Raw genomic sequence first — 21776 nt, forward strand, 5'->3', positions numbered from 1 at the left:
TTAGACATTTGAAAATCAAGAGGATTAACACTCTTGGGAAAAGTACTAATAATTAAATCTTTGGGGTTGTGTAACTTACATGTAATGTACTCAATGTCAAATGTTAACGTCCCTTAGGAAATAGTGCCAATGGTAATGGATAAAATGTTTCATTTCCTTTGGAAAAATAAGAAGGACAAAATAAAACGGACAAGTATTTACCAAAACCTTTCCAAAGGAGACTTACAGATGGTTGACATTGAACTTACAATAAAATCGCTCGGACTTGCATGGATCAAAAGACTTTTCTGTAGAGATAAATGTAACTGGAAAGTAATTCCAGAACACTTTTTTTGACAAACACAGAGGCCTCAATTTCCTGCTTTGTAGCAACTATAATGTCAAATATCTAAGGCACATTCCAAGATTCTACAGATTGAGACATACTTATAGTTTTGATCACATCAAGACCCTGTACAATTACGATCAAGGAGCCAACATCATTCCCTTTAATAATTGATGGGGAGTTGATGGGAAACCAATATTTCTAAGGGAATGGTTTATCATGCGTATCCACACGATCCAACAGCTTTTTAATGAAAACTGTCAATACCTAACTTTTCAAGAATTTCAAGCTAAATATCATTGTAAAACAAACTTTCTCCAGTTCTATCAAATCTTGAGTGCACTATGCTCCTATGCACTTAAAGGGACAATGTCATGAATTGGGCATGTACGATGTTTTGTTTGAAACTTGAAAAGTTCAGGTGGAATTTTTCATGTTTGAATTCAGCAAATTCAAAATGGTGTCAACTAGTGGAGCCAGTTGTGGTGTGTGAGTTAGGGTAAGTTGAGATGGGTTTTTTTTCATCACAAAATCTGCTGGGAAAGAACGCCAGTACACTGCCATTCACTCTGTCTCTCATCAGTGAACCCTCCCTCCACGTACACCACATCATGGTATTACAACCTTTTCAGTTCTGAAAAACTAAGAAAGCAAGCTTAATCAGAGACGGGCAACGTTTAATATTTTTATCTCCTGCACATGCAATACCAACAATAAAAGTATATTTGGCTTGGTTAAAGATCTAACTTTGCTTTTTGTCAGCGCTTTAACACACACTTATGCATATTCAATTTTGATATCAATAAGTTATATGACACACCAAAAATAAACCAGATTTTATTTCGAGTCTGTTTGAATCGTGCACAGAGTTTATTAAATTTATTTCAGCTAACCTTATTTTCCCGTGGTTATCAAACGTGCAACAACATCTCAAATGTGATCTGCATAGTCCATATAGCTTCTTGTAATGCCAATGTGGACCTTAGACAAGCTTGGACAGAATGGAATAAGAAATAAAACCACCTCTCCCCCCGAATCAATGACAAACTGGTGCTAAACCAAAAGTGTGCCATTTTTCCTATCATTGAAATGGGGGGAGGGGTGGTCTTAATTTGGCCTTTAAATAATTTTGTCCAAGATAATTTGTAGGTTAGTAAGTTAGCAATTTTTGTTGGCTACTATCTGTTTAAAAACAAAGTCTGTGGAAACCCTCTGTTTCAATAAATCTAAGAAATCAATTTCCTTTCTTGATTTTTTTCTTCTCCAGTACAATGATTTTCTTGTATTTGGCTACAAAATGACCACAGTACATGTTGCAATGCGTGATGGGAAGGAAGTCCTAAACTCAAGAGCATGACATTATTAAGCCATGTATCAAATCATTTTGTATGGTTGTATTACACCTACACTGTAATATTGATTTGTTACTCCATTATTGGAGATATTCAACCTCTTTTCTTAAAAAGACAGAAACAATCAAATATCCTTATATGGGCAGAAAAGTTTTGTTTCAAGTATTAGACTTGACGAATTCATCAACAGGACTCCAAGAAAAACAAGCAGAAAGTGTGGATCACCATTTTTACCTCTTCAAGGTATCAGTATATTAAGTAATACTAAAAGTCAATCATCTTGAGTTCATTAGATTATGGTGTAGACAATTAAAGTTCTACAAGGCTCCTGACAACCCTTCACTACCAAGTTAGGGAATTTGATTAAATGAGAGAAGCCCACACTCAGAAGTTGTTTGGTATACTCTACCTTAGAGAGGGTGTATGTTAGTTAATGACCAATCTCAGCTAGATTCTAAGAGTGAGAGAGATTGGTTTCCAAGAAATCTAAAAACAGCTGAATTTCTGAAATGTGAACCATATAACCAAAGATTCTAGAAATTGAGGAGCAAATTTCAATGGAATGGACATAAATTATGTCAAGGGTTATCCCAAAAATTTTGAGTCGTCACTCAGAGAATGTTTTGTAGTAGACCCAGCTTCAAGCACTCCAAACAGAAAACGAACTATTGTGTCAGTAATGAAGCATAATTTATATTTGATGGCAAAAGGATCATGTTGTCAGAAATTTTCTTAATGAACACCTAAAGCTGACTGCAGGTAATCAAGAATTAACATAATTTTGCCAATTTTGCTTGCCATATTGAGAAAAGCATTTTTAAGTGATAGACTTATTGTGTAATATGTTAGATGAAGAATAAACTGCTGACTACTGATGAACCAAGTACAGTAGTTCAGGACTTTAGTCATTTTTTATATTATTTTCAGTCAGGTAGAAACTTAAGATTGCTTCACGATTGATTTAATTCACCAGGTTAAATTGCAGTAAAATGCTGAACCCATCATGATCACCCATCCATTTAAGGATCAGAGATCTGATGGCACAAGGAAAAAAAAAACTACTAACAGTCCCTTAAATTGTAGCAATTATCAAATATTTGTACCCCTTGCAATTTTATGAGTATCATAGAGAATTCGGCAAAAGTTTTGTTACTAACATGGTGGTTTACATTTTGAAATATCTGTATTAGTTCCAGAGATATTTAAGTCTGAAAGACATTTTAAAATAATATGTTAATAAGAGGAATGATGATATCTTACACTCAACCTAATAATATTATTATTCTAATATTTTAAGTATATAACAGAGCTTCGTCAGTTTGAAGCAGAGAATGCTAAAACTTGGTAGACTGATACTGCCATATAATTTTGAACTGTGTCTGGTAAAGACAAAATGTTGCATAGTATTCATGGTTTTTGCATATGCTTGATTCTCCTTTTCTTTTTTATGTACAAAAGGTTTTAAGAGCTCACATCCTACCACTGACTAATGTGGCTTTTAACAAGTCTGGAACAAGGTATGTTTCACATTGTCATCAGTTATTTAGGGCATCATCAGTTATTTAAGTGCTTTATAATGTCCAGATTCAAAATAATAGTTATTGATGTACATGTAAACAGTTTTTTTAAAGCAGAAATTTTTTTTAATAATTATTAATAGTACTTTGAACAGAGTTGAAGCTTTAAAAAGATTTGTGACATGTACACGGATGTCAAGACTTAATAGAAGATGCCTTCTAATATTTTAGACTGTTACAAAATAACAGAGACTCATGGACAGATCTTTTTCACCCAAAAGGCCATTCTCATCTTAGTATAAACAATAGTTTGGGTGGTTAGCAGTGCATTTCAAAATTTTGCGCATGTGCATTTGCGCGAATCTCCAAAAAACCCTTGTGTTTTGTAATGTGCTGAAGGTGCCAAAGGCGGAAAGATAATTTTTCTGTAGCTCGGTTTTTCTTGAAGCTGGTGACTCTGGCAAAATGGGGAAGACGAAGAAGGATACTAACGTTAGAGTGGCTGGGCGAAGAAAACAAGTAAAAGAAAGTGTGGCCTAGCAACTGTGTGTGGTCAACTGTGCATCGATAATATTTCAATGGGTCTCAATGAGTCCAATGATTCCTCGATCGCGGATTCATCGGAGTCTCTGTCAACATCCCTGTTATTGCTGTCAGGTTCCCAATTTTTTACAGAACCTTTCTTTTCTCTTACCTTGATTTTTTTGCCCGCCTTATACGATAGCTATAGCTTCATCCATGTGGCGAACTTTCGCTTCACTCATATATGTATTTTCATTCATTCTTCACTGTTTTCGCTTTTTCGAACTGGTCCATGTTTTTAATGTGGTCTATGTTTACTCATAACTTAATACAATTACACCTAATGCCAAAAATGCTTTGTAGTCAGAACAACAATGCTGATCAACTGAGTAGTCAATTCGTGACATCCGTATAGGTAATTCCCCAGAAAATCATCATGGTTGATTGCATACGTGCCATAGGGCTGTCAATCAAGAGGTAAACTTTGACTTCCAGGAAAATGTTAAACCGCCATTTCTCCCCCAATATTTAGTCTTTTTCAAAAAACTTTTTTCAGAAATTAGAGATTATTCTTCAACCACTACTTTGACCCAAAAATCCAAATTTGAAGAAAATTGCCAACCTGAAGGTATACTGTAACCTTAATCATTTCTTTCTGAAATTCGTGACACTGCTTGATATTTTAGCTATTGCAGTCAGTGGTCATTGCAAAAAATTTTGATTTCAACAGCTTTGACTGTCAAACAACTTCAAAAGTCAGGAACAATAGTGCATTCAAGCAACCTTGAGCAACAGTGCTGTAAATCAAATCACTTTGTTCTTAACATGGCAATGAACTCCAGAGAATCAGTGCAGGCATTTTGTTGACATGCTTGTTAATGTTTTTTGATACACAGGTTAAAATAAAAAGACATAAGATGCCTAATGGCTTATTATTTGGATCTAGCCCACCAAGAAAGAAAATTCATCAGCCAGTTATAAGCATGATATTAAACAATTATTGGATAGGTTTTTGTGATATCCAGAATAATCAAGGTCGAGGTAAGCGTTATCAGCAAAAGCCGAAGGCTGAGGCTGATAACACTAACCGAGACCTTGATTATTTCGGATATCACAAAAACTGAATCTCATAATTGTTTTAAAGAAAATAACGACAAATGCATTAGCACAGTGAACACAGTTTAATTTTGACAAGCCACATTCTTATTTGAACTTGACATTGCTCTTGGAAATCATGCATTACGCACGCAACCTACGGATTATTCACTAATCTGCTTGCAGATTAGTAAATAATCTGCAGGTTGCGCTGTTTCCCAAAATTAATTGTAGGCTTTTAGCCAATGAGAAGACAAATTAACTACAATGTATAATAGTGTATTTTGTTGTATATCTAAATCACTGATTAATCACTGTAACTGGAAATGAACATTGCTATGAAATCCTAGGGTTTGCATTGGCATGTACCTTTTTTATGGAGTTACACACGTAAGTTTACACTTTTGTCTAGTTCTCCTTAGTTCAGTGCTTCTGTGCTAGCTTGAAGCAATGTGGAATTTAATGAATGAGTTGCCAGTAATCGGATGCCCGTGTTTTGCACAAAGAACTCTGGGATTGTCAGGGGGCAAACATTGCAAGTTGCTAGAAGGAAATGTATCGCAAAAAGTTGTTTTGATGTCCAAAAAAATGATTTTAGGTAGAGATAAACGCTTTTTTGCCATTGTTTCATTGCAAATGGATTTGGGCAATGTTGATTTATGAAAAATGTAAATTTTTGTTTGAATAACCATGAAATATGTGATAAAATCTGCGGATAAACTCCCTTGCTTGTGTGAGGTTTATTGCGAAATTTACATTGAAGAGAATATTAAAAATTTTAAAATGCGCCTTATCTTGAAATGCTATCTGGAGCATATGGTAGAAAAGACCCTCTGAGAAGTTAAATATAACTTAGAGAGAAAAGAAGCTCTAAAACAGAAAGCGAAAATGCACAAGAAACTTCTACTCTTTGTCATGCAATTTCAACCGTCATTACCAAAATTTGAAAGCATGATCACAAACAAATGGCATTTTTAAATACAACGTTACTCAAAGAGATGTTCAAGAAGGCACCCTTGATCTGTTATAGAAAAGGAAAATCACTTCAAGAGATGTGCTTGGAAAAGGGAAACTTTACTTAAACACTGGCCACACAGCATGAGCATGAGTCAAGCAGTCTGTCTACAAATTGATTGCCAGCAGGCTCATTTCCAGTATATTATTATTTGTAGAATGGAGTTTTAAAATAAGCCAAAAGTAGCCTGTGCACAATTTAAAAGGTTTTACTGGGTATTTCCTCTCGATTTATAGCTAGTTTTGTAGTATTTTAAGACCATTACACAATGTAAATTTTCCAATAAACCTCAGGCAAGCAAGGGAGTTTATCAGTAGATTTTATCACCAATTTCACGGTTATTCAAACTTCAAAAACTTACATTTTTCACATGTCAACATTGTCCAAAACCTTTGGTTTTTCCGTTCCAGGGGGCTTCACGGTACTCTCATCCACCCCCCACCCCCGGGTCCCCTTACCCTGTGGAAATCCATATCCATAAATAACAAGACGTACATTGAAGTCATTTATTTTAATCTCCTAGGTACTGTTATAAAATTTAGCCCTGGCTATTCATTGTTATATTGTAGACGAAAACGGAACGCAGCATATTTTTTCACAAACAATTGTCAATTAACCTTGTTTTGGTCACACGACGTACACTATTTTATCGTACGTTATTTCTGGGGATATTTTCTAGGTCAGGATCTGCTAGGTAATAATGATAATGATAATGATAATGATGATGATGATGATAATGATAATGATAATGATAAAGACTTAATTTAAAGAGGGTGAAACACTTAATAGCCAAAGGCGAATAAACTTGTGGTCCTCAGAAAATAAAAATAAGAATATAAATATATAATATGATCAAAGTTAAAAACCTAAAATTATGAGAGACACAAGTATATTAATTACAATAGGATTAAAAACTTAAATTTAAAAAGTTAAATCCTAAAATGGTCCAAATGTTGCTGTGCTGCGAAGATCATTTTAAATAAATTAGTTTTAAAGGACTTAACGGAGTCTAATTTTTGGTATTTAGAGGCACATTATTCCAAAGTCTTGCTGCTGATACAGCAAAAGAACGGCTTCCTTCAGCCTCATGCTTATAATAAGGGCAGATAGAATTATAGCTGTCATCCTTACTGTGCACGCAAATTCACACGCCACGTCATGCATGGGAATGTGCACTTAGTAATAAAATTTAAAATATTAGGGCAGATGACCATTGCTACAGCTTTGCCTGGATTTAATGATGTTGGACGTTCGTTGACCCCTACTTTTCTTTCCAGAAACAGATTTTGTTTGCAATATCTCCACCTTGTCCAAAAATGAACAAAAAATCAATGTGGGAAGTTAAAAAGTAATTCAAGATTTCTGTCCATGGGACATCGAATCCTGCCATCTTGCGGCTGCAAGGCGCGTGAAACTATGGTCACTGAGTGCGAACTTGTTCTTTAAGGAACCTCACCAGTTGACTAAATCCACTTAATAGGTCCACTCAAACCATATTTGGCAGAGAATATGTCACGTCAACGATCTAATTGCAATATTTTTGGGCTTACAGACACTGTGGCCTTATGCCCTAACAAAGCCTGATTTTTTCAGATTTAGGGTGTTCTTCCGGGCATGTTCTCTCCAAAACAAAGTTGATGACCCCCCATTTTTTTTCACATTTCTGACATAACTAACTCATCATCTTACAGTGGTAAAAGTCTCAGAAAAAAATCAATGTTGGAAAATTTTTGCACGAACATCCTTAAGGCTCTAAGATTAATTTTCCAAAAAATGACCGTGGAAACTTCTAGACATAAATTCATGTCATGTTAAAAAATGAGTTTGAACTAACAACTGACTTAGAAGCACTTCACTCCCAAATGGCATAGCAGTTGACTTTTTCTTCATTCAAAGAAGTTTTCATTCAAGAATCTATGAAACCATTGTAAGTTTTAACGCTCTTTCAAATAAACTGGCCAAAGTTTTAATTTACGCATAGTCAAAACAACATATCAAATTCCTTTACACATGTAGTTACAGCTGGAAAGTAAAGCTGTCATGCAACATGTTTTTGAAAACAGCTGTTTGCCAAATATCACTGAAATTTTTCCTTCAGGAAAGGGACACGTTTAATAAAGTCATACACTTTGTAGTTTGTAAATGAGAGTAAATTGCCTTGGTTAATGTTTTTAATTTGTCACATATTTCAATGACGTCATACTATAAAAAATAGGTCCGCAATGCGTACTTGTGGTCTTATGCTTAGTTTTATTCCATTTGATAAATTAATGTCGGTATCTGGGAGTTGAGTTGCTACAGTGAGATGGTAGACAAGTCGTTACAATTTTTAATTGGGAAACGTAAGAGATTATGGCCTTAGTGAACAGTAGCCCCTTAAACCATCCCAGTAGTGTACTCTGCACTAAAAAATGATTAAGGATTAGGAGGCACTTAAAAACTTTAAAACCCAGTGAGATTAAAATATCATCAAGAGCCCCAAAAAAGAAATTAACATTTGAATAATTAACAGAAGCAATGTTTTGTCTAGTGGATAAATTTAATTTGGCAATTATGTACACTGAAATCTATGGCTTTGAAAAGTTCGATATTTTGGAGCTTTCTTGGCTTTATCTTACATAAAATTTAATTTGAAAAAACGTTTATTTCAAGTGTCTTTCATATTTAGGCGTTTTCTAAAAGCAAACGTGTTTGACATGCATGCATTATCTGAAAAGCATTTCGTCGGCACTTCGCCTCTAAATTAAATATTCTGTGTTTTCCCCTATTTTGTAACGTATCACTCTGAGCCATTTTTGTGTGTTTACAAATTTAGAAAATTACCACAACGCTTCAGAAATACAAAGGAGTATATTTATTTCTGTTAAAGTTAGGGAAAGTGAAGACTGAAGTATTTCTGCAGTTTTATGGCAGATATCAGCCAGTTTCACACCGCTGACAGTATTTTAGCTGTCCTGCGCTTTGAAAAACCTTTCATAAGAGATATTTTTCAATTTAATCTGTTCAGTACTTTTCGAGAAACGACTTTCGAACGTGTTTATTGGAATGCAATTCTTGTCAGCAGCCACGGCCTGGCGCCTCATGTGAATCAGTCATGCAGAGAAATGACAAGACTTATTTTCGAAGTAGACTTAGGATAAACACGTTGAAGATAATTTTCCTGCCCGGCACTTTGAAAAGGCTTTCCAAGGAGAACTCTCTTGATCCAAATGTTGCGGTAAGTCAGGAGAAGCAGCTTTTCTCACCATGGACATGCAAACCTGGTAAATATTACACAGCACTTCCGAAATCAAATATGCAAACATTTGCGCCAGTTTTTTCGGAACAACAGTTCTAACAAACATGAAACAAATATTTTAGCTGTCTTGGGCTTTGAAATAACTTTCAAAAGAGATACTTTTCGCATCAATCTGTTTGGTACTTTCCAAGAAATGACTTTCAAGGGGTTAGAAATTAGAGTCTTGGCGCTTTGTGTTAATTATTCATACAGGAGTATGACATGACTTCTATTAATTTTTTAACTTTGGAGAAGCATGTACATTTTTCCTGCCCTGTGAGCGCTTTGAAAATATGCCCAATGCTAACAGTGTGGTATACATGTAGTTCAAAACAAACTTATTTTTTCTCTTAACCCGCCAGATTTTCGATTTCATATTTACTATAGTAGTCGCGACCCGATGACACGTGGCCATTGCCTGCACAATCATGGGACAAAGACTAAAAATAACTTTGACAGCGTGATGCGAAGCTTAAACTAGATTGAAAAAGATTGTCACAGGGCACAGGGATGTGTTCTCTCACCTCATTTTCTCTTGGTTTCCATATAATGCATGCTCTGATCGGCTGAAACAGTGTGCTTTATCAGAGAACAGAGCACGTGTTGATGACTGTAAGCTGGCTTTCAAATTTTTGCTTCGGAATTTTGACAAATTTGACCCAAATTAAACCCATGTGACTCAGACAAACGCAATGGAAACAAGCTTTTTGTCTGCAGTAAATATGGCTCACAGAGACCATTTTTAGCAATAGTAGTGTTAAAACTGTACTAAAATAACAAGTTTTGCTGGATTCCTGCCGACAATACACATAGCAAAATAAACAAATTCTAAACCTAAATTGTAATAAAAGACATTATATTTGTTACGAAGGTAGAAATTATACTTAGGAAGTAAAACAACGACAGAAATCAACAATTGAGCTGTCTCTGTTTATGATGAGAAGCTTTATTTTTGTAAAAATGCTCAATTGCTCAAACAACACTTACATGTAGTGTATTAGCGCTCGTTCTCCGGTTATCTCAGTGAAGTGAACCGACGAGTGGTCAGTTCAAAGCTTGCTCTGATATTCTCTTCTGTGCTCAGAGTAGAACTAGTGGGAGCAGTTTAGTCTTTCTAACTTTGCGCTAGTTTAAGCAATCTTGCTGCAAGTGGCTGCAAGCTGTAGATAACTGTAGCTCCTTTCAAATTCAACTCAGCATTTCGCATTTTCATCTGCAAGCTTTGAGCTCCTTGTTCCGTAATTTCCATTGGAAAAGTGCACGTTTTTATGAGTCACAATACAGCCAGATTCCTCTGGACTGCAAACCTTTACCTGCCTTTAGATCCTTATTTAAATAATTAACTAAAAGGTGAACTTAAAAGGCATTGTTCTTCTCTCCAAATCCGATTGAAACTACTCAAAACTGAAAGCTTAGCTGAAGTCCAGTTTGTGATTGACAGCTGTCTCTTCGTTAGCCAATCAAATTACTTGAACAAATCTAACAAGGATTGTGATTATGAAGAAGAACTTGAAAAGGAAATTAATAATTTGCAACGCTTAGTTGAATCCAACAATATTGAGGACGAGGATAAGAAAGACACTCTGCACGCTTTAGACACAAAAAAATTAGAATTAGAAGAAATAATTGAACACCGAACAAAAGGTTCAATCTTGCGAGCTAGATGCCAATGGCACAATGAAGGTGAAAAGAATACAAAATACTTTTTAAACCTAGAAAAACAGCATTACAAACAAGGGACAATAAGCCAATTAAAATTAGATAATGAAAACTTTGTCAGTACAGACAAAGAAATTCTGAATGAGTGCGAAAACTTCTACAAATGCCTTTATAGTTCAAACAAGTGTTCTCAAAATGAACTGACAAATAGTGTCTTCTTCGGTTCGCAAACAGAGAAAAAAACTAAACCTAACTGAACAAGAAGGCTGTGAAGGTTTACTAAATAAAGCGGAATGTCCAAAAGCACTTAAGGATATGGAATGCAACAAGACCCCGGGCTCTGACGGTTTACCGGCCGAATTTTACAAAGTCTTTTGGAACGATATCTCTGACCTTTTCTTAAATTCAATAAACTACGCTTATCGTATCGGTCAGCTTTCAGTAACTCAAAGGAGAGGTATTATAAAACTCATACCAAAAAAAAAAAGACTTCTTAACTGCGATTACAAAATAGCAGCTAAAGCTATTGCTAACAGATTCAAACAGGTTCCAAATATTATTAGCCATGACCAAACTGGCTTTCTTAAAGGCAGATTTATTGGAGAAAACATTCGACTCATCGATGGTATTATCAAGCATACAGCCACGAAGAACATTCCAGGACTCCTACTCTTTCTCGACTTTGAAAAGGCTTTTGACACGGTAGAGTGGTCTTTTTTGCAAAAAACCTTACAACATTACAACTTTGGACAATCCGCTATAAACTGGATCAGGCTTTTTTATCATAACACAGAAAGCTGCATTCTCAACAATGGCTGGTCTAGCAATTTTTTCAAACTCAAAAGGGGGGGGTAAGACAAGGCTGCCCTCTGTCTCCGTATCTGTTTATTCTCGGTGTAGAAATATTAGCCAAAACAATAAGGAAAAATAAAAACATTAAGGGCATAACAATAAGCGAACAAGAAGTAAAGATTAGTCAATACGCAGATGACACTACCCTTGTTTTAGACGGATCACCCACCTCTCTAACAACCTCCTTACAAATATTAGACCTCGCCAGTGAAGTTTCTGGTCTTTGATTGAATAGCAAGAAAACTGAAGCTCTGTGGATCAGTGCCAATGTTGGAAACGAAACACATCTCAGCCCTGATAAAGAGTTCAAATGGGTAAAGGATAAGGTTAAGGCTCTAGGGGTATGGCTCTCCACCAACCCCGAAACCACCATAGAAGCTAATTACAGCAAAAAACTAAGCAAAATCAGAAATAGCTTAAGCTGCTGGGAGCTGCGTCATTTAACTCTACTAGGCAAAACTACAGTCCTAAAAAGTCTGATTGCCTCTCAACTGGTCTACATCTTGTCTCCTCTGTCATCCAACCACAGTGCTATTGCAGAAATAAATAACATTTTCTTCAATTTTCTATGGGATGGCAAGGGGGACAAGATAAAGCGCGACATAATGATCAACGACCACAAGAATGGAGGGCTAAAGATGATTGATATCAAACTTTTTAACAAAGCCCTTAAATCAAGTTGGGTAAAAAAATATCTAGATCCGGAAAATCAAGGTAAATGGAAACTTTTGCTTGATTATGAATTACAAAGTCTCGGTGGTGTCGAATTTTTTCGTGCCAACCTCAATAAGCAAGATCTGTTAAAAATTATCAAAATAACAGACACCTTTACTTCAGAAATACTCCACATCTGGGCAGAAATCTCACTTGAACCTAGTATCTCCTCTATCGATCAGCTAAAGGCGCAAAGTCTATGGCATAACTCCCTTATACGTGTTGGTAACAAACCTATATACTATCGTTCATGGTCTGTAAAGGGAGTTAAAAAAGTGGGCCATTTGATGAATGATGTGAACAGTTTCCTATCTTTTTCTGATTTTACAGAACTCTACAACATAAATACAAACTTTCTTACTTTTCAAGGCATGTTATCAGCTGTTAAGGCCTTACAAAAAAGCAGTGAAGCTAACTTCAACAACTGCAACACTGCTTACGAATCTGTTTTTGATACCTTCCAAAAGTCGACAAAACCAAACAGACTAACATATAAAATCTTTAAGAGCAAGAAACAAAAGAACCCAGTTGAGGTCCAAAGAAAGTGGGTCACAAAATGCATGCCTGAAACACCAGACGATATTGACTGGAAGGCAGTTTACAAAACACCCTTTCTATGCACAAAAATCTCTAAATTGATCGTGTTCCAATTTAAGCTACTACACAGAAGACTAGCGACCAACATTTTTCTTACCAAAATAAATCTCAAGGATAACGAGCAGTGTACTTTTTGTAAAAAGGATAAAGAGACTCTCATCCACTTATTTTGGACTTGTGATATATCCAACTTTTTTTGGCAAGAATTTAAACAATGGTTAATTAATCGTGGAGAACTTTCGGAAACTTTTAATCTGTCGCCATACATCATACTAGGGCTTAAGCCCAATGATAACAAAAAACTAAACTTCTTTTTTTTGGTCACTAGATATTTTGTATGGATATGCAAAACACGCAACACCTCTCTGGAGATAAAAAGCTTTCCCCTCTTCCTCTCACATTACAATACAGGGATCCCCTCCCCTTAACTCTTTTATGGAAAAAACCATGCTAAAATCACTACTTATATTTTCTTTAACTTAGTTTAAGGATATTTCAATGTTTGTCTTTATTGTCTTTTTTTTTCTCCTGTATATAATTATGTAAACATAGTAGTTATTGTATTATAAAAGTCTTGTAAGTCCTGTAGGTATTGTGTCTTTGTAAGTATTGTAAATGTTATGCAATATCAATAAAAAAAAAAATTAAAACAAAATAAAAAAGGATTGTGATTGGCTTATTTTAGTGTGCTTTATCAGAGAACAGAGCATGCTGATGCCAGTTTTACTCATTTGGAAAATAAAGTTTGGTTTGAAAATTCAGCCGAATGTGTGGGGAAATTATTGGATTCTTTATCATAAAACAAATGAAGAATCCTCGACTGTACTCTGTTTTGTTGTAAAGCACACAGGAAGTAATAGAGCACTCAAGAAGTAGGAAAAAACACCCAATTACATCTCGTGTTTTTCCCTACACTTCTTTTGTGCTCGACCGCTTCCTGTGTGCTTTACAACAGAACAGAGCACAGTCGAGGCTTCTTTATTTGTTAATTATTGCAGTGCCATTTGTACAGAACAAAAACTCACCTTTTACCAGACTATTCTAAGATAGTTTATTTTTTGTTTTGTTGGCTTCAAAAAATGATGGGCTGAGGTGTAGAACAATTTATGGCTACTTAAATCATTTTCCACTTTCGATTTGTGTCACGCACTGTTTTAGCAAATACTTTTTTCCCTCTGATCCAATTTGGGTTCAAAAAAATTAGTAACTGAACAATTTTATTTCCATTTTATTTTTCCAATATCAGACCCAGGACTAACCTACATGTACTAGCATCTGGGATAGGTGGGGCAGTTTTCAAAATAGCCGGTTAAATGCACCGATTGCTGGCTTATGACACGATACAATATTTTTATAACCCTGTTAAATAAACTGGCTTGTGAGAATACTTGCTTGTGAGAGCTTGTGTGGTACAGCCTGCACTGGATTCCAAGCCATTGAATGTGGGCTTGCAAAAGTGTATTAGTATCAGTGCAATCCCCTCTAAACATAAGCCGAGTCTAGATATGTTGGCTTGCGTGAGCAAACAACTCCTGTATCACCGAGGAAAATCACTGAGTGAAACCTGAATGAAATAACAAAGGACAAACAAGGCAGTGCAGTTAATTTTTGAAATGAATGGAAGAAAACCAATCATAAACAGCAAGACAGAGCGATTTTGAAACAGAAATAACTTACCTTGAACAATTACAACTAATTTGCAACATAATGTTCTTCAAAATTTTTTACAAAATAGGTAAACCGTCTGCAGTTACTCAGTACGACAACGATACGCCAGGAGCAATGGCCGACGAAACAACTTGAAAACAATGAGTCGCAATTGCTAGTACCCAGTCTACCTGCTGGACTATTTATTCTCCCAGAGGTCTGTCATGTGTCATCTCATCCTCAGAGTGACATAGCGTCAAGATCGGCCTCTGACTTAGTGGTCTGTATGCATTTATAAAATGCCATTTATAAAATGCGTAAGACCGCAATAATCAAATGAAATTTTGCTACAGATCCAGCACTCTTAGGTATGCTTCAAGACAATTAGACAAATGACACTGAATTGACTTTGTGTACTAACTATTAACTACATATAACAATGAAAATATGTGATAACCTTGTTACAGCAAGTTTTTTTCTGGCACTGCCGCTGTGCCGTCAGGACATGCAGTCAGGAAAAAATTGATTTTGGTCGCTTAACGCCCATTCCACACGCCGCTCCATTCATGCGCTGAACCTAACTGATGAGTTAATTATGGCAGAAGAGCGGCATTTGAATCAGTTTGGTTCAGCCGGTTAGTTTAAGTGCGACAAACAACATTAATTTCGGCAGGGTCTGTCGCACTATGCGACGTTGGAGCAGCAGCTGATTCATACAGTGTCCTCCTCATGTGTCAAACCTAATGCGTAAATTACTGTAATTTATTTTTCATATAACGGGACTTGTGATTGGCTCAAAATTGAGTGGCGTGACCACTTATGCATGAAGGTCATAGTCATCGCTAAGAATGAAGTCAACAAAATACCAGTATGCCTTTGATTTATGAGAAACGGGACTGTATAAGCGAGTTTCTTTAGCGCAAATTCATTTTTTGCTTTTTCTTCATGATAATAGCCCGGCTTATTAGATTTCCCTTTAACAAGTCAATTTAACCGGGAGAAAACCTGTCTAAATACAAACACTGAACCTTGAGTTTGAATTTGCTTCCCTAAATATTGCTATAACAGCATGATAACAGCGAAATGTTAGTTGCAGCTTTTCTATTTGGACAGAGTTCATGAATTCAGAACGCATATTTTCTTGTCGAATATTGTTACCACCAGCTTCCTGAATTAAGTTCGATGCAAGTACGCTGTCTGAACCAGCCATCGCTCCAAAGTCACTCTTAAGTCAAACTTAATCAAGTTTGGTTCGGCACATGAGTGGAGCAGTGTTTGGACGGGGCCTAAATTTTACATTTACTCTATCTTAGAAAAAAACATTTGTATTGTTTCTGAACATTTGTATTATATCTGAATTTTGTCATTAGAAAAAAGAAGAGAGGAAAAAACAACAACCAACTTTGTGTTTCACTCATTTCCACTTCATGTTCGCCCGTTGGGCAACCTGTGATAAGAAGGCGCTAGCCTGACTGATCATTTCCCTAGTCCCATGCTATCAGACAGCCTTTTTGTCGCACCCTGGTTCACTTATACCCAGTCTTAATTAGCATAGCTTTTGACGATTTTACTTCTCTGTTTACTCCTTAGTTTTTGTTTTAATTGAGAAGATATATCAAACACTCAAGACAGTGTTTCATCAGCTATCCAAACACCTCGAACTTCGTCAAAAATGCTCCGCTGTGCGTTGTATTTTCAACTCTCCTCTCGGTGTTTGGATATTTGATGAAACACACTCTCTTATATTACTTCATGTACAGATTTCATTTCTGTGTGTACAATTCTACTGATGTACATTTTAATCATAATCTCAGCTTTATTATAACCTGTATGCTGCTACAGTTCCATTTTAAATTTAGTTGAGGCTGTACAGTTGCCAAGCTCAGCAAAAATTCCTATACCAATTTAAGGTTCTTAAAATGGTCTACAGTGACACCCTTGAGCTAAAAGGCCTATAGCTTCTCAGAAAAGTGCTTGCAAGAAAACTTTATCTTATAATTTTGAGATAAAAGCACACAGTTCTAAGTTTGCAAAACATGTTTCGGATGACCAATATCCATTTTCAGTTGCAAATACTCCAGTTGCAAATATTCCATCTTCAGTTGCAAGATCATCAGTGGTGGTTATCAAAGGCGGGAAAAAATAAATGAATTAAATATGATAAAATAAAACTTAAAAGCTTAGAAGTAATTTCTCAGAAAATTACATTATTATTCATATTTTATGAAAACGTTTTACTTTGTATTATTTAAAAGTTTATAGTGTGTTTGTGTAGCCCAAGGTGGTACACAACAAGGTAATTTTGTTGAAAATGCAGAGTGGTGAACTCTGCAACAGATATGAGACAGCTGAACAAGCTTTTAACTAACTTTGATTATTATTTTAACTCATGATATTCACAATGATATTAAGTTTCATAACAGGAAGCTATGACAGAACATGTAAAGTGTGGGATACAGCCTCAGGAGAAGAGCTTCACGTATTGGAAGGACACAAGAATGTTGTGTATGCAATTGCATTTAACAATCCTTATGGGTATGTTCTAACAAAACATTGATTAACATTTTTTACTTAATATTCTCAAACTCATTAATAACTGATCAAGTTTAAACAAAGGAAATTATGACCATGATGGTGTTTACAAGGGTTTCAATAAATTTTTGAGCAGGCGGGCATCAGGGCATGACAACCGGGCAGAAAACATGCAAAGCCTGGAGTGCGTTGTTAAGCTAGGGGGGTCTGCAACCCTCCAAGTTGCGACCATTTTAGTTGCCATGGTGACTAGAATTTTGGAGGTGGCGACTAACTTGAAAGGGAAGTCGCCAGCTTGGTGACTAAAAGCGAGAGCTTGAGCGGACCATCATCCAGAGTGAAAAAATGCTCTGAGCGTTATGAATTCACTTGTAAAAATAAGTTCTTCTGCCATTTTAACCCACTGAAATTGATACTAAAATGAAATGAAATGTTTAATTCCAAGAATCCATCATAAGAAAGAACAAATTTGCAGTATGTCATTAAGCTTTGTGTGTGACAAACTTCATTCTGCTTGACCGAACTTTAGCATTTGAGAATTTTACCTGTGAGCGTGAGACAATGCACGTGTACAGTCTCTACATCTTTGATACATTGTCAAGTTTGGGTTTGTACAGTGAAACTGGAAAATGTGTGTAAAACATTGCACAGCACCTTCGCAGTGTTTTCCTGACAAACATAGCTATTTTTATCCGTGGAAAGAAATTTGATCAGGGCAGGTTTTGATCACGTGCTAGGTAACCACATGCATCACACAAGCAACAAAACAATGCTATAATTTTTATCAAGCTTCATATTAACACTTGATTACCCATGTACCTAAAATTTACTCTTTGTTTCAAAATTGTCATCAGAATATTTAGTCGGCGGATGGCTTGCCTGGGCTCTTGCCTGTGAGGCAAGCGAGTAGAGAAAGTTACTTGCCCAAGAGGAGGATGTACTTGTCCCAGATGAGTGGACATTTTCTTTTTTCCAGCCCTGTTTAGATACGCTGGATAACACTTTCTACAATCTAGTTGCTACTTGGTATAATCTGTGCTATCTACACTTGTGTTTTACTCTGTAAATGTGAATTAAATTTCACAGTATTTGTGTGTTTTTTGTTGTTGTTTTTTTCGATGGAAAAAATGGCAATGGGGTTTTTCAGGGCCAATGAAATCAAATGATGAAACAAATAATGCAAATGAACATAACATGGTTAAAAATCCCAACTGGCGGGAGGCAGACCAGTTGGCTATTTTACAAGCGTGAGCGAGGAGTTGAACTAGGGTCTACAGAGAAACAACCCCAGCTAAGTGGTCAGAGTGGGACTTGAACCCACAACCTCTGGATTTCAAGTCCGGCACCCTAACCACTCGGCCACGCTGCCTCCATGAAGGGTGTTTGAAGGGTCGGTTGATTGATGGAAGATATGATCATCAATAATAAAAATATATTATTTGAATCACTTTTTATAGAACTAGCTCAGGGATAGCATATTAATTAGTTATTATTTATTTATTAATTAATATATTAATTAGTTAATTAATATTGATCAATTAATTACTAATCAATTAATTTCTATATTTTGGCCACTAAAATGTTTCACTGGCAACCAAAAATAAACATTCAGTGGCCAAATGGCCACCAAGAAAAAAAGTTAACTTGGAGGGTTGGTCTGGGGCCATGCCCCCAGGAAAATTCTGAAATCCTACACTTGCAGAGATGCAATAGGCCCTTCGCAGCTAAGCCATCACGTGACCTATTTGTTATAAAATTATGGGCTATAACTTAACGAATGCCAGAAATGGAAAAGGCATGTTGAAAATATCAAAATGGCCAAGTTTGAGGCCCCCATCATTAAAGAAGGAGATTTTATGATGGTATGAATTTTTAAAAGAGTAAGATTTGTATGGAAAAAGTTGCTGGAGAGCAACATTTTATATACAAATCCTCTAAATTTTCTGAAAATTCAAACTGTCATATAAACTTACTCTTTAATTCAAGGGGCCTCAAACTTGGCCATTTTGGTATTTTTGATGCACTCTTTCCATTTCTGGCATTCTTTAAGTTATAGCCCATAATATAAAAATTTTTGAGGAAACATTTGGAGTCCAAAATCAGTACCATTTAATTGCATACAGGAGACCATGTATAGTAAACTTTAGAAATCATATTTTGATGCCATTGATCAACAGATGAATCAGTTTTTGTAATATTTTACTGTTTACATTAAAAGAAGGTATCGCAAAAATTTCTATTCATTCCGCAATTACCAGCGTTTATAGGTTTTTAGCAGCAATTCTTTTTTTAATTACTGAAAAATGTGCGGTTATTACTAGTTATTACTTATATAAATAGCAAACCACGCAAGCAGAGTTCTGCATTTATACCGTAAAGAGACTTACATGATATGAGAATTAATAGCACAGAATAAAGCTTTTCAGTGTTTAGGAGAACTATGACAATACCGAGCTTTATGTTATTTTTAATTCAATGCAAACAGGTTAATATATATTTTTGTCTGCGGTTTAAAGAAAAATGAAACTTGAAACTTAAATCAATGGGAAAGAAATTTATCACATGCTAGGCACCCAGTGAAAGCAGCGATTGAGATATCTATCTACAATTTCATCGCTTTCTAGAGCCAGGCAAGCCAGGCTGAGAAATAATTCTGTACTTCCTTCACTCTTTATAGACAAAGAGCCAGAAACAGAAAAAAAAAGAACATGCCCAAGTATACTCTATTTTCGAAACTATTAGCCATTTTTGCTAGCGTGGTAAATTTATAGCAATTAACTGTGAACTGACAAGTTCCCTAGTAATTGAACTCCATGATCAATTTCAGACCATTTACTCATGCAGGGAAACGTGGAAGTACATTTAATACTTCATTATACAAGAAAGGTTTTCAACACAAAGATGTTACCCTGGGTATTGGACATCCCTGTTATGGTCAATTGCACCTGTCAAAACAAGGTATCTGCTGACCAGTATCACATGACCATATCGTGGGTTCAAGTTTAGAGCCGATCAAGGTCATGTGTTTTAAGTTCACCGCTGACCAAGTGCTGGTTTTCAATTGGATAGGGGGCTCACTGAGGTTAACTTGTTGTAAACAGGGTCAGGTTGTTTGGAAGCTGGTTAAGGTGGCTGAACACAGTTTTCACACACGCTCTTGCTAATGCAATTCAGCGCACGCACACAGGTTGCAAAAAAAAGATGTCAAGATAGCGATCATGTTATTTGCTCAATACACGCGCTATCTGTACTATTTTTCTTCATAATTGAACACAGTGTATTGATGGTTTTAGTCTTTTATTACAAAGGTATGTTAATAAGGTAAGGATGCAAAGAACCCAGCAATTTTCAGCTTTTTCTTTGTGAAAACACCCATTTAAATGCAGCACCTGGGTAGTAAGTTGAAAAAAAATTGGACTGAATGTAGAATAGCTTTCTTGGAAATACGCCTATTTCTTGAGAACATTAGAATTTCAAGAAATTTAGCGTGATGATACCTTAGGAAATAAGTAACTGGAGTGTTGAAGAACATTTGAACTTTAACAAAGGAAATTCTGGATATTCCAGTGAACCTTCAACAAGGGATAATTAAAGATCTCTCTGTTAAATTATTATTAAAATAGTGTTAACTTGTGAGCATCACTACAAGCTTGCTGGATGCAAATTATAAAGAAAATCTAATGACTAGATTTTCTGCAAGTAAACAAAACCGATTTTAAAGGCCTGTTAAAAGTTAACTGACAAAAGTATAAATTTTTCTTGTATACAAATGTTTTTCATTGCTTTTGTTTTGTGTATTTTGAGATTATTCAAACTCAAAACAGAAGGCTAAACAATATACAGAAAGACTCACTGCAAATCAAAATTCTTGCTTATCCTGGGTTAGCTTAATCAGGCTTTGAACAACCCAGCCCAGGAGCTCTGCTTTTAGGCTTGGCTAAATCTGTATATTACACATGTCAGCAGGGGTTTTTTGCTGAATGCTGAATACAGAATGCAGCATGGAATGTTTGCTTGTGGTTAGTTTTACTCATATTTGAGGTTAGCCTTTATTTGTTGCAAAGGTCAGCATTATGCAGTCAGGGAAATGGGAGATGGCCTTTTCATAGGGGTTGGTCGCTTAATAGGGGTTGGTGTACATGCTTTTAATATTTTTTACCATGGGGTTAATTTCTTTGTGAACATCGAATCACATCAAGGCAGTCATAAAAAAATATGTGTTTGAATATTTTAATCAGTTTTCCCTTTCTATTTGAGACTCTTATCTGTCATCACCTTTTCCAAATTAAAGCTAAGCTAGGTGTGTAAAGAGAATAGGAAACCCCTCATTGGGACAACCAAAAGGTGGCCAATTAATTGGGTTTTATTTGTGGTATTTTACTGACAATAATTTTGGGACTTTGATAACTGGCCACTTAATAGGGGGTGGCCACTTAATAGGTGACTGCTTAATAGAGGTTTGGCTGTATTGTAGTTGACCCTTTGCAACAAATAAAAGCTAACTGCAAGCAAACATGAGTGAAACTAGTACAAGCAAACAGTGCATTTGGCAGTTGGCATTCTGCATTCAGCACTCGGTGTTCTGCAAATTACCCCTGCTGATACCACAATTGCACTGAAGTTTTGTTATGTAATAGTAATTGGACTGAGTGCAGTACAACTGAGGGTGTAA

At 35.8% G+C, this 21776-nt stretch overlaps 1 protein-coding gene across 4 annotated transcripts in view; it reads left to right on the forward strand.

Moving 5' to 3' along the window:
* Positions 1–21776, forward strand: part of LOC110053115 (uncharacterized) — a 53524-nt gene that overhangs the window by 10096 nt on the left and 21652 nt on the right. For 2 of the 4 annotated variants that reach the window (XM_089293119.1, XM_020759306.2), the window contains exons 4-6: positions 1868–1920; positions 3136–3194; positions 16985–17107. In XM_089293119.1, coding sequence (XP_089149245.1) covers positions 1868–1920; positions 3136–3194; positions 16985–17107 — 235 coding nt within the window. Of the gene's footprint in view, positions 1–1795; positions 1921–3135; positions 3195–16984; positions 17108–21776 lie in introns of all 4 variants that reach the window. The other 2 variants (XM_089293120.1, XM_089293121.1) reach the window with 2 other exon arrangements.

Source organism: Orbicella faveolata, unplaced genomic scaffold, assembly GCF_042242905.1.
Source record: "Orbicella faveolata isolate gen_17 unplaced genomic scaffold, um_ofav_v1 contig_25, whole genome shotgun sequence".
NCBI classification, from domain to species: domain Eukaryota; kingdom Metazoa; phylum Cnidaria; class Anthozoa; order Scleractinia; family Merulinidae; genus Orbicella; species Orbicella faveolata.